This window comes from Myotis davidii, unplaced genomic scaffold (genome assembly GCF_000327345.1).
Source record: "Myotis davidii unplaced genomic scaffold, ASM32734v1 scaffold660, whole genome shotgun sequence".
Taxonomy (NCBI): Eukaryota; Metazoa; Chordata; class Mammalia; order Chiroptera; family Vespertilionidae; genus Myotis; species Myotis davidii.
In genome coordinates, this window is record NW_006292337.1 from 1,035,813 (window position 1) to 1,052,257 (window position 16,445).

Genomic DNA, 16,445 nt, shown 5'->3' on the forward strand with positions numbered 1-16,445 from the left:
GCTGCAACAAATGCTTCACCCAAATCTGAATCTTCACCTGGCAGTTTCCTGTTCAGTACAATGAGGTGCATTGCAGAGTCCTTATTTCTTTGGGCCAGATCCAGGGTTAAGTGAGCTACTATATGGAGGAAGTTTAACTTGGGTCTTCACACTGGCTTGTTGTGCAATAAACATGAGTAGCTTGACGTGGAGAAGGGGACATTACAGGATAGGTGCAGCCTGTGGAAGAGGCAGAATTATATCAGGTCAGAACTGAGGCGAGGACGGGTGGGATTTAGAAGACCATCTGGTCAAGTACATCTCAGATCTGCTGTCATCAGAATTACCTGGGGAACTTCCTCTCCCCTGTGCTGGGCAGATACCAGGAACTCAACTTTTATGAGGAGACCTCACCTTAGTGAGTGGCACCCCCCCAGCCCCATTGTCCTTCCCAGTCCCATCTCACCGCACCTTCTCACCAGCTGCTTCTTCACACTTGTCAGCAAAATATGCCTTTAGTTCCTGGAGAATTCCATGTGCATCCCCGTCTTCCTCACCTGTCCCTGCATATTTTGGTCGGAAATCCCTCAAAGGAAGGAACGCAGAATTAGCTGGCAGGCTGCAGAGTTGCTCTCTGAAGAACAAACTCCCTTTTCTCTTGGAAACGCACTTGCCCGCCCCCCCCACCTCACCCCCCACCCCCACACACACAGCAGGCGGCCATCTGCACAGACTGTGCTGCCAGCATGTGCTGGGCTCAGTTTAAGTAGTGAGACTATCCTGGGTGTACACAAAGCCATGGAGCAGTGTTTGAACCAGGGCTGTCAGCACAGCTGGCTGGTGGAGTCCCACTCACAGCTCACTCCATCTTTGTCCCTGCTGACTCATTTCCAGACTCCAGCACAGAGGGCTCAAAATCTGAGAGACAGAGGGGTGTGGGGAAGGTGGGGGAGAGGGGCACAGTGGAGCTCCCATCAGCAGGCCCGCAGAGCAGGACAGAAAGCTGCTCTGAAAATAGTGTTGCATCCTGTGCCCATTCAAACCAAACGGGTCTGAATTTCCGTGAAGGCTTGGTCTTCCTGAACCATGTGGAGACCATGGAATGAAGCCAGGAGGACCCAGGCCCTCAGCATTGGGACTCCTTGCTTCTCAGTGATGCTCCCATGTGCAGACAACCTTGTCTCCAGAGTGGAACAAGGGCCACGGTCTCAAAAGTGTGTGTGCCCAGGGCACCGGCTGCCAGAGGTTTTAGGAGCAGGATCACTGCATTAGGCAGTGGGACTGCTGGGCGCCTAGTGCCGTGGTCCCCAGGAGTAAGGAAGGCTCGCTTGCCTTGGGGGGCGGGGGCGGAAAGGACAGAGGTTAAACCCTGGCTCTCCCTCCCACAGGAAGCCGAGCTGGAACGCCTGGAACGAGAGTTTGCCATTCAATCCCAGATTACGGAGGCTGCCCGCCGCCTCGCCAGCGACCCCAACGTCAGCAAAAAACTGAAGAAACAAAGGAAAACCTCCTATCTGAATGCCCTGAAAAAGCTGCAGGAGATTGAGAATGCCATCAACGAGAACCGCATCAAGTCGGGGAAGAAACCCACCCAGAGGGCCTCGCTCATCATTGATGGTCAGTGCTGAGCCCTCCCCATAGCAGCTGCCCCACTGTCCCGGGAGCGGGCACCAGGCCTGAGAGTGGGCCAGCGCCCAGCTCCTGGCATGCCCTAAGCAATCTACTTAACCAGTGAGGGCTATTCTGTTAGGAATGCTGACATAGTGCATTTTGACATCATCTGTACTAACTGGTGACGGGACCCATCCGATCCTGCAGCCATTTCTTTTTAATCCTCACCTGGGGTATGTTTAAACAGAGGAAGGGAGAGAGAAACATCGATGTGAGAGTGAACATCAATCAGTTGCCTTCCATACACTCCCGGACTGGGGATTGAACCAGCAACCTAGGTGTATACCCTGACTGGGAATCAAACCTGCAAGCTTGGTGCACACAGGGACACTCCAACTCAAGAATATGTCTTCTCTATTTTGCTACCTCTTTCAAATAATGTTTTCATCATACGAGCCCATTTGAATTAGAGAAGGAATTCAGATTCTTCCTAGTTCCTTAGCCTGTTTATTTTTAAATATATATATTTTTTAATTTCAGAGAGGAAGGGAAAAGGAGAAGGAGATAGAAACATCAGTGATGAAAGAGAATCGTTGGTCAGCTGCCTCCTGCATGCCCCACCCGGGGGAGCAATCCCACAACCTGGACATGTGCCCTGACCGGGGAATCACCATGACCTCCTAGTTCATAGGTCCACTCTTAACCACTGAGCCACACCAGCCAGGCAGCATGATTTTTTTTTTTTCAAAAGAAAAACACTAAACTTGGTATCCAAAGACCTGTTGCCAGGAGAGTTGAGCAATCCCAAACAAACCAGCTCCCTAGCTGTGCCTCAGTTTCCCCAGATGTTTAAGGGGGAGGATTACCTTGCTGTCTTCCTCTCTGGCATGTTCTCATGCTTAGTTGAATGGGGTCTATGAAAATAAGCTTTGCTGAATTTAGCAGCTTCCCCGTCACCATCACCACTAATGGCTTAAGACATTTATTGAGAAGCCGTTTGTTGCCCTGTGAGCAAAGCCAAGTTCCTCACCCTAGTTTCACATTTGTACAATCAATAGCAGTTCACCTCCTTTAGGTCCTGAGACTGGGCCAAGACCATGGTATGACGTAACCTGGCCAGGCAGCCTGTTGGATATAAAGCCACTCAGCATGGCAGTGCCCTGTTTAACAAGAGCACGAAGATGGGCACATTGAGTGTCGGGGGTGGGGGTGAGCTCATGTGCCACGGCCGGGGCTGTCGTAGAAATGCCCTGCAGCATTTGGATTGTATTCCATGGATTCTCTCTGAGTAGAAAGAGAAGGACATGCTAAACACGGGATTTTTACAGATAGGCCTTTGTCTAAAGAATGTGATAAACTCTCAGACTTTTGCCTTTGTCTTCTCAGATGGAAATATTGGCAGTGAAGACAGTTCCCTCTCTGATGCCCTTGTTCTGGAGGATGGTAGGTGGTTGCGGGGACTGGGAAGGGGCTTAGATTAAACTGGGTAAAGCTATGTGTAGTCTGGGACAGGCCAGTGTAACGGTGAGAACTGGGCCAGGATGGCCCCAGCTACCCTGCAATTCTCTCACTGCCCGATAGTTACTGAGTTGGTTGGGAGTTGCTGGGTGCTGCGTAAACCATGTCTATTGGAATTGTAGGGTTTTCTGTGCCTGAAAGGTCAGGTTTAAGGTGATAGTCAATGAGTTGTACTTTACTTTATTAATTGCCAAACCACATTTTTACCTAAACAGAGAATCTCTACACCACACATAGTTTCCTTTAGCGTATTCATAATTTCTGGAGGAAAGAGGCAGACATTGGTTTGGATCACAAATCAAAGATTGAAACCTGCTAGGAGAGCCTGGAGGAAGCAGGAAAAACAGAAGTGACCCCAACCCGGACCCCCAGTCCACACCTGACATAGAATAGGAAAGAAGTCCAACCCAGAACCATCTCTGAGCACATTCCTATGGATTTAACTCCAAACTTGTGAGGCCAGGACATTAATGAAATGGAAATATATTAAGTGGCAGTTAATTTTTGACCCCTTAGGGGAAACTCAGGCGGGCAGTGATACATAGCTATTTAGATGGAAAACATAAAAGGTCTACCCAGGTCAGACTAATGCAGATAATCACAATAATAATAATCGCTGTTAATGTGGGGAAAGGCTGGCGGGTTATTTACCCAGTCGTCTTGGCCCTGCTATTATCAATCACATTGCAATATTCTTACAGTCACTTGGTTATGTGGGTGGGGAGGAAATGGGGCTGTAAGGGAGCAGGGAGCTGTGTTTTGAAGATCAGAGATCCAGCCCTGGTTTTGGCCTCTGTGGACTCCAGTCTCTCCGGGGGGAGGAAATGAGAACAATTTCATGAGATTCCTTTGTAACCGAGGAGTTGGGGGCATTTATATATTGTCATTGGCTAATTCTGATGCATCATTTATGATTAGCTTCTTCCCCATGTTGCAGACCCCCAGACTACCTGGGGGTGTCACTGCCTCCCTAGTGCAGGCTTACCCCATCTAAGGGCTCTTCCCTTTACTGATCTGAGATGTGCAGGAGCAGGGGAGGCATAGCACATGCCCAGGACTTGGGGCTGAGAAGTGGGCTATGAAAAGAACACTCTTTGGAAGTGGATTTAGGATCACATGAATGGTTATTGGGGTTTGAAGTTTCTTCTGGGTATTGTACCCCTCAAACTCCCACCTCGGCCTCCACAAAGATCACTGATTTTTTCTTGCCTCTCTCTGCTCAGTGCTGCTGTCCCGGGGGCTCTCACCACTGGATATCTTCCTTAACCCCTCCCCAGCCCTCCCTGGATCCTATCCTTTTGTGAGCCCTGCCAGATGACTAAACGGGACTTTCATCCTAACATCCATGCTTAGTTTTCCTGTGGCTTTCAGACCTAATCCTGACTCCTGAATCTGGAATGAAAGGCCCCTGTCAATAGGGCACCTTGCTTATCTCGGTGCCCACAGAAGGTCTGTTACACTTGCACTTGACCAGAGCTCCTCCCTGTCACCCTCTGATCCTCCTCACCAGCTGCTGTGCCAGCTGCATCGGGTCCTGGCTTCTTCCTTTCATTTTCCTCTCTGCCAGGCCACTGCTGAAGTCCCTTCCAGACCACAGCTCTTTGCCTGACTAACTGAATTCATTTCCTCCGAAAGTCCTATGGCCATTGATGTTAGAGCATCACTCCCCTGAGGGCAGGGCATGGTCTTTATTTATAATAGTTGTAGCCCATCTCCTTCCCAAGGAACCTAAGGCAGTTCCAAAATGAAAATATTATATGGGAACATGTTAAAAACAATATACACAGTTCTGGAAAAAGCAGAGTTCTTACCTAGAGCCATGAGTAGATCATTAATCTGAACAGATATGCTTTTATTCATTTTTTCTAACAAATGATTTATTGAGTACCTACTACATGTCAATAATCATTGTAGACACTAAGGATATAGCAGTTAATAGACTAGACAAAACCCTCATGGAGCTGAAATCCCCCAAAGCAAATGACATACGTCCTGTCTATTCAAAGAAAACGTCCAACGATGAGGACATTTTGCTGTTTGGTGTGAAGCAAGCGTTAAGCCATGGGATTTAATGAAATTTGGGTTTATTCCATTTGTAGCTCATCAGAATTAAGCCTTCTCTTCCCATTTAATGCTGCTCAAAGTTTAGGTTTGGTTTATTCTGGATTGACTTGTTTGGAAACTGGGGAAGCATCATGGGTGCCTTCAAAAGTAAATGCTGGCCTGGCTCCCAGGAGTTGCTATTGGGGCAGAGGTGGGTGGGGGGCCTGTCTGGAGTCACTAGGAAGGACGACCCTTGCTCAGTTGCTCTCTCTCCATTTTTGCACAGAAGACTCTCAGGTCTCCAGCACACTGTCCCCCTTACAGTCTCCTCACAAGGGACTTCCTCCTCGGCCACCATCATCACATAACAGGCCCCCTCCTCCCCAGTCCCTGGAGGGACTCAGGCAGATGCATTATCACCGCAACGACTATGACAAGTCACCCTTAAAGCCCAAAATGTGGAGTGAGTCCTCGCTAGATGAACCGTATGAGAAGGTCAAGAAACGTTCCTCCCACAGTCATTCCAGGTGAGCTGGGTGGGGAAGGCCACAGGAGGCATGGTCAACAGCTATTGAAAGCATCGGTGGGCTGTCCCAAATGGCATCCACAAATTACAAAATCCAAAGCAACCTAACTCTTTCCAGGGGTTGACTTTCAACAAGGATGCTGACCTGTCCAGGTGCAGGGTTGTCATTCCAAGGGAAAGTGGAGGTTTTGGCTCACAGCCAACGTGTTGGCAGATGGCTTTAATATTGTTAAATTCCACGGAAATTAATTAGGAAGTCTTGGGCAGTACTATTCCAAAATGTCAAGTGACAACCTTTTCGTAGGAATCCCCAAGTGGTTCAGAACCCTAACCCATCAGCCAGCAGAATTCTGGAGCCAAACTCTGTAATCTTAGCTGTGCATTATCAGCTCATTACTGGGCTGATCTTGGAGGGAGGGTTTTGGAGAGGCATTTTTGGTCGATTTCTCTGGTTTTCTCATTTCCTTTTATTACACCATTTAAGCTCCATGGGGTTGTTCAGACAAGTAAATGTTGGAAAATAGAAGCTGCAGATCAGGACAATGGCTTTACAGACAGTCATGTTCCCTGTCCCAGTGAAGGCTGACCAGGACCCAAGGGGCAGGGATAAGGATTCTCAGGGAAAGTCTCGGAGATCGGAGGGAGTGGGGGTGGGAATCCTGAGTAAGCCCACCCAACACCAAGGTTGACGTCTGGAGGCTAGTCAGCTCCTAGGCACAGGTGCGGCACTGTGGCGGTGACCAGCACGGCTTCCTCTGGTTTGCAGCAGCCACAAGCGTTTCCCCAGCACAGGGAGCTGTGCTGAAGCAGGAGGGGGAAGCAACTCCCTCCAGAACAGCCCCATCCGCAGCCTCCCGCACTGGAACTCACAGTCCAGCATGCCGTCCACACCAGACCTGCGTGTACGGAGTCCCCACTACGTTCATTCCACGAGGTGAGTCCACCCGGCCCTCGGGCCACTTCCTTTGTAAATTGGACATCTCTGGCTCCAGCTGGCCCAGATAATGGGTGATCTAGAGTCAGGCCTGAACTAGGGAGGTCGTTTCTCCTTGAAATGAAGCAGGATTTAAAACTGAGCTGGCAGCAGTCTGCCCACGTTTGCAGAGACCCATCATATCCCACTGCCCATGCCTAGTGGGACCGGGAGGCAGCTGGAGAATCGCAGGCAGGCAGTGCGCATGGAAGGAGCCTAAGCAAGATACAGGCAGGAAAGACCAGCAGGTTAGCAGGGAAGCATGCTGGAGCCACACCACCTTGCCCTGATGAGGTGCTCTTTACTGGAGAGTCCTCCTGTTGCTTTCTACTGGGACCTAATTTATCCCGGACTTTTTAATGCCTCAAGGTATAAATTCATTAGAGAATAAAAGGAATGGGCAAAAGGGAGGCTCCAATGAATCAGGCCTTCATTTTCTAAAAAGAAGCAAAACCAAAGCCACCATTCCATTTTATCAAAAACTGAGTCTGTAGGGATCATACCTCAAAGGACAGAAGGCATGAGCGCCCATAAATGGTAAACCATTTTATAGCAGGTAGAGCACTCCAGACAAGATTTTCTCCTTCATTTTATTCATGCCTTTATTTGCTCATACACCACATATTTATAAAGTGCCTCCGTGTAGCAGGGATGATTCTAGGGGACAGAGCAGTGAAAAAAGCAGACCACACCCTTGCTCTCATCAGACTTACATTTCAGTTAGGTATCATAATAAATATCTGTCAAGTGGTGATAGCACTAAGAGAAAAAATGAGCCAAGCAAGGGGCTAGAGCAGGGGTGGGCAAACTTTTTGACTCAAGGGCCACAATGGGTTCTTAAACTGGACCGGAGGGCCGGAACAAAAGCATGGATGGAGTGTTTGTGTGAACTAATATAAATTCAAAGTAAACATCATTACATAAAAGGGTACGGTCTTTTTTTTTTTACTTTTATTCATTTCAAACGGGCCGTAGTTTGCGCACAGCTGGGCTAGAGAGTGAACTAGAAGCATGGAGAAGCTCTCTCTCACAAGGTGAACTTTGAGCAGAGACCTGAATGGATGGGGGAGGGGGGAGCAACCTCTGAGGATACGGTAGAGAACAGCAGGTTAAAGCCCTGCACACAGGGCTGAACTCGGCATGTTCCCAGGAGTCCAGTATGGCTGGAAGAGAGTGACGGAGTGGTGTGGGACGAGAGGGCCTCATGATGGGAACTTCTCATTGTCCCCTGGGTGACAGTCAGAACTGAACTCATATCTTCGTGTAATTGGCCAACAGGGCCACCCTGAACTTCTCATGTGGCCCTAGCATTGTCTGTCATATTGATGGATATTTGTAGGATGGATTTCGATAAGCAGAATGCGTTATAAACAGAATGGTGGCATGGTATGTTTTTGCATCAGTCATTTTCCATGTTCCACCAACTTTGCCTTTCAGAGTCTTCATGGAAATGGAAATCTGTGTATGTGGGTTTCATTATAATATTTGGTTGAACCATATGAAATGTCTCCATAGGGCCTGTTTTGACCTGCAAAAATGGGCATTTCATTTGGTTTAACATAATACTGGAATAGGCATTTTCTTTGGTTCTCTTTGTATCTATAGAATTCCTTTCCACTTAAAAAAAAAAAAAAAAAAAGCCCTGGTTGTTGGCACACTTTTTTCAGAGGGAACCCTTATGTGGGCGCTGTCTTCAGTCTTACCTCCCACTGGGAATCAAAATCCCAGCAGAGGCCAGGCTTGACTCCAGGGGTCAGCCTTGCTCTCCCGCCTCCTTTTCACCTGAGAACCATGGGAAGCACCTGGATTCCCAGGGCAGCACAGCTCAGTTTCCCAGCTGCTGGAGCCTCTCTCCTGAGTCCCAGGTGGCAGAGCCCCCAACCCTCCACTGGACTCACAGACCCACCACCCATCGTCTCCCTGCAGGTCCGTGGACCTCAGCCCCACGCGCCTGCACAGTCTCGCCCTGCACTTTCGGCACCGCAGCTCCAGCCTGGAGTCCCAGGGCAAGCTCCTGGGCTCCGAGAATGACACAGGGAGCCCCGACTTCTACACCCCGCGGACTCGTAGCAGCAATGGCTCAGACCCCATGGACGACTGCTCATCCTGCACCAGCCACTCAAGCTCGGAGCACTACTACCCAGCGCAGATGAACGCCAACTACTCCACCCTGGCGGAGGACTCACCCTCCAAGGCGCGTGCCAGGCAGCGGCAGAGACAGCGGGCGGCGGGCTCGCTGGGCACAGCGAACTCGGGCAGCATGCCCAACCTGGCCGCGAGGGGGGGAGGCGGGAACGCACCTGGCGTCTATCTGCACAGCCAGAGCCAACCCAGCTCGCAGTACCGCATCAAGGAGTACCCGCTGTACATTGAGGGGGGCGCCACACCTGTGGTTGTGCGCAGCCTGGAGAGCGACCAGGAGGGCCACTACAGTGTCAAGGCGCAGTTCAAGACCTCCAATTCCTACACAGCGGGCGGCCTGTTCCGGGAGAGCTGGAGGGCCAGTGAGGAGGGCGACGCCGGCCGCCTGACGCCATCACGCTCGCAGATCCTGGGGACTCCCTCGCTGGGCCGCGAGTGCTCCCATGACAAGGGCACCGGGCGCACCGCAGTGTCCGATGAGTTGCGCCAGTGGTACCAGCGCTCCACCGCCTCGCACAAGGAGCACAGCCGCCTGTCGCACACCAGCTCCACCTCCTCTGACAGTGGCTCCCAGTACAGCACCTCCTCCCAGAGCACCTTCCTGGCCCACAGCAGAGTCACCAGGATGCCCCAGATGTGCAAGGCCACGTCAGGTGAGAATGGGGACAGAATGGGGTTGGCCCTGAATGAGCAAATTGTTGACTCTTTTCAAGGGCTTCCAGAATTTCTTAGAGTCTGCGGTAAGGAATGAGAGATGGTTGATTCCAGAAACCTAGCTGTGAGATGTATGAGACTTGAGGTTTTTCAATCACCCCTTTACCCCTCCCATACTGGGCCTGGTTTTGCCAAGAGTGACAGACTTTGGAGGGGGTGGGACAGCACATCAGATCCTCTCCAGTGGATTGGGCCAACTCCTACTTCAGCTTCCTCAGTAGGCATCAAACCATCCCTCCAACCACTTCTCCTGGTGAGGACAGAAATCAAAGAAGTTAGGTGTCTCGGGGTTTACCTAAGACACTGGTAAGGTAGAGACCTGGGTGGCACCTTGCAGAGCATGGCTTGCTTAGGGCCTTGGCTTGTGGGAGCCTTGAAACTCGGCAGGTGTGTCCCCCGATGGGGCAGGCTGATGGAGCCTGGAGTGCGGCACCTGACTTCATTGTGACCCATGACTGGACCACTGTGACCACATGGATAGCAGCTCCTTGCACTCCCATTTCAATAGAGTTAGGATATAACCACAGTCATTTTTGTAAAGAGCTTTCAGAGTTTCATAATCAAATTAAGGGTTACTTTATCTTTGTACTCAGAGCAGGAGGAATTAAGTGACAAAGGGAAGAAACCATGCTTTTCCTTAAGAAGGCACACACCCTCTCTGAGAGAATCCTGGCAATCATAACAACACTTGTTCAGTACCAGTACTGGTGCTGGCAGGGCTCTGGGCCTAGCATGGACCAACTCATTTCCATGCTCATGGCATTCATAAGGAGAAGGGAACTCGTGCAGTGGCAAGATGCTGCCTGTAGGAAAAGAAAGGGGGAGGATGTTGACATGTAATAAAAATGATTTTAAAAGTAGAATGAAATGAGAATCAATAGCAAATGGAAGGGACTGCAAGTCTGGACTTGTGCCTAGAAAGAAGGTGAAGATTAGGGGGAGGGGGTGATTCTAAAGACAGAAAATAGGAGGTCTTCTTTGGGGAGCTGAAGGAGATTCTGGGGGCCTAGAGAGAGCAGGGCAAAGAGGAAGGGCCTGCTGGCTTCCCAGGTGTGCCAGGCCACAGGGCTCCTTGGTTCTGTCCTCATATCCCTGTTGGCTCATTTATTATGGTGCATCAGTCAAATGACAAGTTCCAGAGATAATAATAAAAATGCTTCAGGCAATCATGAGAGAACCGTGGACTTCAAAACCCCAGAACCAGCTCCATATTCCCCCACCTGTAAAATAAGCCCAGTGAAGTCTGCCATCGACTTCCCAGAGCACCGTGAGAGTGAATGAATGGACATGCTGAGCCTGTTGCCCTGCTGGAAGCAGCAGTTCCAAAGAGGGCCGGGAGGGCTTATGTTCCATCAAAGCGTTAGCACTTGTCTAGTAGACGTGCTTTATTTAGAGAGATTAGGTAAAATCTTTTGGAACATGTTTTAGACTGAAATGTTAAGAAGTATATCTGAGGTTTCCTGATGAAAAATATTCCATTCCCAAGAAAACAACGGGTGCATTTAAGGAGGATTTGCTTCTTACTAAACTTTACCAACTGGAAAAACTCTGTCCATGTCAATAAACTCCTAGTAGTCAGATTTGGATGAGCTATTAAAAGCCCAGCACCCTTTGAAGTGTCCAAAGGGGTAGATTATAAGGCTGAAATGGCAGGCAGCAAGCTCTGAGAACCTTTCTGGAAGTTCTCTGTTAAGACAAAGGCACAGTTTTGACTCTGGGGCCACATCTACAAATGCCCTGAGGTGTCGCTTCCTATGTCCAGAGAAATAGGCCCTTCTACACTAGCCCTGCCCAGGACTCGCTCAAAGGTCTGTGGGGCTGTCAGGTTCTTTGCTACTGTGGAGGCTGCCGCCATCCCTGTGGCCACTTTCCAGTGGCAAAGCGGGGACCTAGTATCCTGCGTCAACTTAACTGAGGATGGAACTGCTGTATGGTTTGGAGGAGATGAATAGTGTAATGGGTGGATATTTGCCCACTGTGACCCTGCAAGGGGTTGCATCCAGCATCTCTGGAAGGAAGCTCCTTCACTTGACTGGTGTCTGACGCGTCTTTTCTGCACCACCTGCATACAGCTGCCTTACCTCAAAGCCAGAGAAGCTCGACGCCATCGAGTGAAATTGGAGCAACACCCCCAAGCAGTCCCCACCACATCCTAACCTGGCAGACTGGGTGAGTTCCTATCAGACCTTTCATCCTCCTCTTCCAGGTTCCAAAATGATCCTCAGCCATTCCTCGTCAGGAAGAGTGTAATGAATATGAGAATCTAGTAACACAAGGTTTATCAGGAAAATAATGACGAGTGTTCTTCATTACTAGGAACCTGCTTCCTTTCCAGAGGAGGCCCATGAACTGCTGTTCCTTCTACCCCTCTCCTTTCCATCGCTGTCCTTTAGATGGAGAATTCTCTCTACTCCCTTGTAAAGCTGGCCTATGGCCCCAGGAATGTGGGGAATGTCACAAGTCCAACTGCACTGCTTTGGTCAGAATTCCAGACAGCATGTGACTTAAGTTCCGGTTATACCAGGACAACTTCAGAATGCCAGGCACCAAGGAGGAAGGGGAGAAAGAGACCAGTGTGAGCACCCTGGGCTGCCTCTGGTCCCATGTTTTACCTGCTTCTCAGGATGCTCACTGTCTTGGTATCAGGACACATCTTAAGAAAAAGACAGGAGGCTCAGATCCCATCTCTGTCCTGGCCAACCGCTTAATCAACACACAAAAGGCATCAGGTACCTTGAGACCTTTAAGAAGTGGACCACAGCAAAATAACCCAAAATTCAGCTCTCCTTATAGCTTCCAGCATAGACCGACATCATAATCTCGGGGATATATAGGATGTTCTGATCTGCTGCAGAGTCTGAGGGGTACACATAGATTGCTGCGCTCACAGTTCCTGCCTCTTCTGTTGCTCCTAAGACATCACCGCTAAATGGATGTTATATACTATCTATATCTGTTGGTTAAAAAAGTAAAGGGTCTCTTTATCTAGCTCTATTCAGTTTCTCATTTCCTAGAGCATCGGTGGGGGTGTCTGGGAAAATCTGACAGCTGTCTGTGAGTTGAATCATCAGGAAACAACAGGACCAGAATCGGCTCCACTGACCACATTTCTGACTCTTATGCTTGGCAGCCATTTTTGTTCCTGCACATTTATCTGTAGTAATTTAAAACCAGGCTTTATGGGTCCTTAGCATTTAACAGAAGGTAGGAGAGGTAATGTTTATTAAGTGCTTGCTGTGTACTCAAAGGTTGGAAGCCTCTTCTAACATATATGAACTCATATAATTCTCACTGCAGCCTCACTCGGGAAGCATCACATCTTTCCGTTTTATACATGAGGCTAAGAGAAAATAAGTGCTTTGCCCGAAGTCACAATGGCTGGTTGGAGCTGACACTCCAGCCCTGTGCTCTGTGAGCCATAAGCCCTGTCTCTTTCCATTAGGCCAGTGGTCCTTAAAGTGCAGTCCCCAGACCAGCAGCATGACTGTTGCCTGGGATCTTGTTAGAAGTGCGGGTTCTCAGGCCCACCCATGGCCTACTGAGTCAAAAAGTCTGGGGGTGGGTCTGGAAGTCTGTGTTTTAACAAAGCCTCCAGCGGGGATTCTGATGCCCACTCAAATTTCTTGTATCCACTCCCACTTCTTGGTCCGTCTTTGGAGCAGCAACTTCCCCTCTGTCATTATTACAGATCATGAGAACACTCCCTTATTCACCATCCACACTCCAGCTCTAGCTTGTGTGGTCTGGCAGCTGCTAGGCCTAGGACCCTGGAGTCTCTCCAAGATTAATTCATAAAAAAATGACATCTTCTGTATCTATGGTACCTCCACTGGTAAATCATCTCACCTAAATAAGGAATTTCAGATTCCAGGCTCTTTCTCTGGATCCCCAGATTTTCTCCATCATATCCAATTTTACCTGACCCAAATGTATTTATTTAAGTGACAGCAGCTCTAAAATTTATAAGCACCCCTCAGATGCACACACAATGAGCTGGTCTGGAACCCTGCCTGGGTTTCACTGCACATAGCTAGTGAGGACTCAAGACAAATTTGAAACAAAAAGGTATTTTGGTTCTTGAAGTAAACGCTTTCATCAGATTGAGTTGAATTATCATTAAAAACTATTTTCTGTGATGTGACAAGAAAATGAGAAATGGGTAAAAAGTACCAAAGCCTGCCTTCCTACCAAAACTATAGAGAGGTCTTTTGACTCGCACTTGGGGGTTGAAAGGTCTGTGTGACTTATTTGTCACTAACACTGGGCGTGTAGTCAACCATTCTTTCTAATGTATCAATGAGCTACAAATCATGTCTGTGTCGGTTCCTCTCTTTAACATGACCTCTCTTCTCTTCCTCCTCTGCTTTCCTTTGTTCAGAGAAGCAACAGAACACTCGCCCATTATGGACGGGTCTGAGTCTCCAACTCACCAAAGTACTGATGAGTAGAGGTATCGTAAGGGAATGTTTTGTTCTTACAGCCCTTTCCCCCTTCACTGCTTTGGAGTGTGTGATCTCAGATGTGTTGCATATGTGTTGCCCTTGCCCATATCATAATCCCCAGAAGGAAACATCTGCATGGTGTGGAAACCATTGTTTTATGTTGATTTCTAGATACATGTGGAACTATATGTTTATATGTATATTTTTATATCAGATGTTAGGAGTTCTTATGTGACTTCCCAGAAAAGACCCCAGAGTGTGTTTTAGACCTTCCCAGGCTCTATGTACATGCAGATTCTTGTAGACACTTTTACTGGTTTAGTAACCTCTGTCCATGGAAAGAACAGCGTCATGCAATTTAAGTTTCAAATCACAAAGGGCAGACTTAGTTAGCAGAAGCTTTGGAAAATCTCCTATGCTATCCTCCCAGCATTCTTAAGTGGCAGTGTGCAGTCTACCAAACGCTGTAGTGTTCTGTTTTCCCAAATGTGGTCCATAGAATAGCATCTCCATCATCTTGGAGCTGGTTAGAAAGCTAAACTCCTGGGCCTACAATTTGAATCTGCATTTTAAACAAGATCCTTGGGCGAATCAAATGTACTGCTACAGTGGGCATCAAAACAGTAGCACCTGGTCTGGGTCCTGTCCTTGGGCCAGCAGAATCTAACTCGGAGATGAGACATTGAAATTAAGTAGCATTTCAAGGGTTAACAAAAATGATGAGGATACTATTCAGAAGTGGATAAATTTATTCAATGAAAAAAAATTGAACCATCACTATATTCTAGGAACCATGCTAGAGACCAGAGTTCTAAGAGTTCAAGTTCAAATCAACAATTTGAAAACCTATCAGGATTTTCTATACAAGGGGAATAAGAAACGTGCAGCATTTATGTATAAAGTGATCTGAGACTTTAGGTGGAGGCCTAGAGGCTTTTCCAAGGGCAAAAACACAGATGCAGAAACAAGCAGGGTGTTTGGGAAACAGCAGAGAGTCTTGTTTGCTGTAGAGAAAGAGCTGGACTTTAGCCTGAAGAGTAGGGCAGGACAAGATCCTGGGCAAATTAGGAGAGAGACACAGAACAGTTTTTTACTGTGAGTCCCCTGAGTTGGCAGATGAGGGATTAGGAAACGGGCTTAGCCTTTAAGAGGAAGATGGTGTGAAACAAAATTTGACTGAGCAAATTTTAAAGACTTATTTGCTTTACTTACTGGTTCATGAATCAGATAGCATTCAACCTAGCAGATAGAAAGGAGATGTGTGGAATCTAATGAACAAACTGAACTAACAAGCAAAGTAGAAACAAACTCATAGATAGACAGCAGGCAGACAGCTCTGGTGAGGGGGACTAGGAGGATTGAGCAAAAAAAAAAAAAAAAGAAAGAAAGAAAGAACTCATGGACAGGGAGGGATAACTGTGGTAATCAGGAGTGGAGGTGGAAGAGGGTATGAGGGGATAGATTGTGATGGGGCAAAAAAGAAAGGAGCTCTGAGGAGCTGTACCAGATGAAAGACTTTTATAGGCAGAAGGCAGCAGGAACAAGGCAGCTGCATGAGGTGAAAAGGCAGGTCGGGTATTGTAGAATAATTTTCCTTTGGGGATGGTAGGGATCTGTCAGGCGGGTTACCTCACTAGTGCTGACCAGGCCATTCCTGATTGACAGGTTTAAGGTTGCACTTATGGGAAAGCCCTAACTGTAGTTAAGTCTCAGTTTGGTGGTAAGCAATTCCATTTGGGGCCACTGTCTTGTTTTTATTAATTTCCCCCCTTTGATTGGACTTGCAGCCTAGCTGAAAGATGTGATCAAAATTTGAGGCATTAGCTTCCAGTCTGGAGATCTCTCGATTTTTTGCCCAGTCTCTCTGTGGCATTCGCTGGTCACGACATCAGGTTCACATGCTTTCAGGTGGTCCTTCTCTTTCTTTCTTTTCTGACATTCTGTTCTTAGGGGGATCATTTGCTTGATGGTTAGTGGCTGTGACTATGCATTAAAGCTTTTGAGAGAACACACACCAGGGGGGACTACTATGATTCTTATAAACAGGATAATTCCCAATGTCAGGAGTGCACTTTGGACCCATGGTCCCCAAGACCCAAACCAATCAAAATCAAGTAGGTCAAGAAAGGCCCTGTTGAAGGAGTCACTTTAAGCCAACCGGCTTGTCTCAACTTCCCCAACGTATCAATCCAGGTACAGCAAGTGGTGTTGGTCATAGCATTGTCTGTGGGTCAGGACTTTAAAAGGTGACAACCATGCAGACCAGTAAAATTTAAGGGTCTGTAGACTGCAAAGGTGTTTTATTTATTCTGACGCCCTTGCCTTGTGTCCCTTTCTTTGGATACAAAGCTCCCGGGATCTGGAGTTGTTAACCAGAAAGAAAGAAATGGATCCCCAGGGCTAGGGACTCTGACACAATAGAGAAGGCTAAATTTTCCCCAGAGAAACTGATGTATTGAAAATCAGGGAGAAGTTTGGGATGGGCAGAACTATAGAA

The 16,445-nt window shown here is 48.1% G+C and overlaps 1 protein-coding gene across 3 annotated transcripts in view; it reads left to right on the plus strand.

The window, feature by feature from the left end:
* Positions 1–16,445, plus strand: part of FRMD4A (FERM domain containing 4A) — a 337,605-nt gene that overhangs the window by 309,744 nt on the left and 11,416 nt on the right. For 2 of the 3 annotated variants that reach the window (XM_006765734.2, XM_006765739.2), the window contains exons 17-22: positions 1,368–1,596; positions 2,977–3,033; positions 5,438–5,678; positions 6,444–6,611; positions 8,577–9,445; positions 11,579–11,675. In XM_006765734.2, coding sequence (XP_006765797.1) covers positions 1,368–1,596; positions 2,977–3,033; positions 5,438–5,678; positions 6,444–6,611; positions 8,577–9,445; positions 11,579–11,675 — 1,661 coding nt within the window. Of the gene's footprint in view, positions 1–1,367; positions 1,597–2,976; positions 3,034–5,437; positions 5,679–6,443; positions 6,612–8,576; positions 9,446–11,578; positions 11,676–13,884; positions 13,957–16,445 lie in introns of all 3 variants that reach the window. The other variant, XM_006765735.2, reaches the window with a different exon arrangement.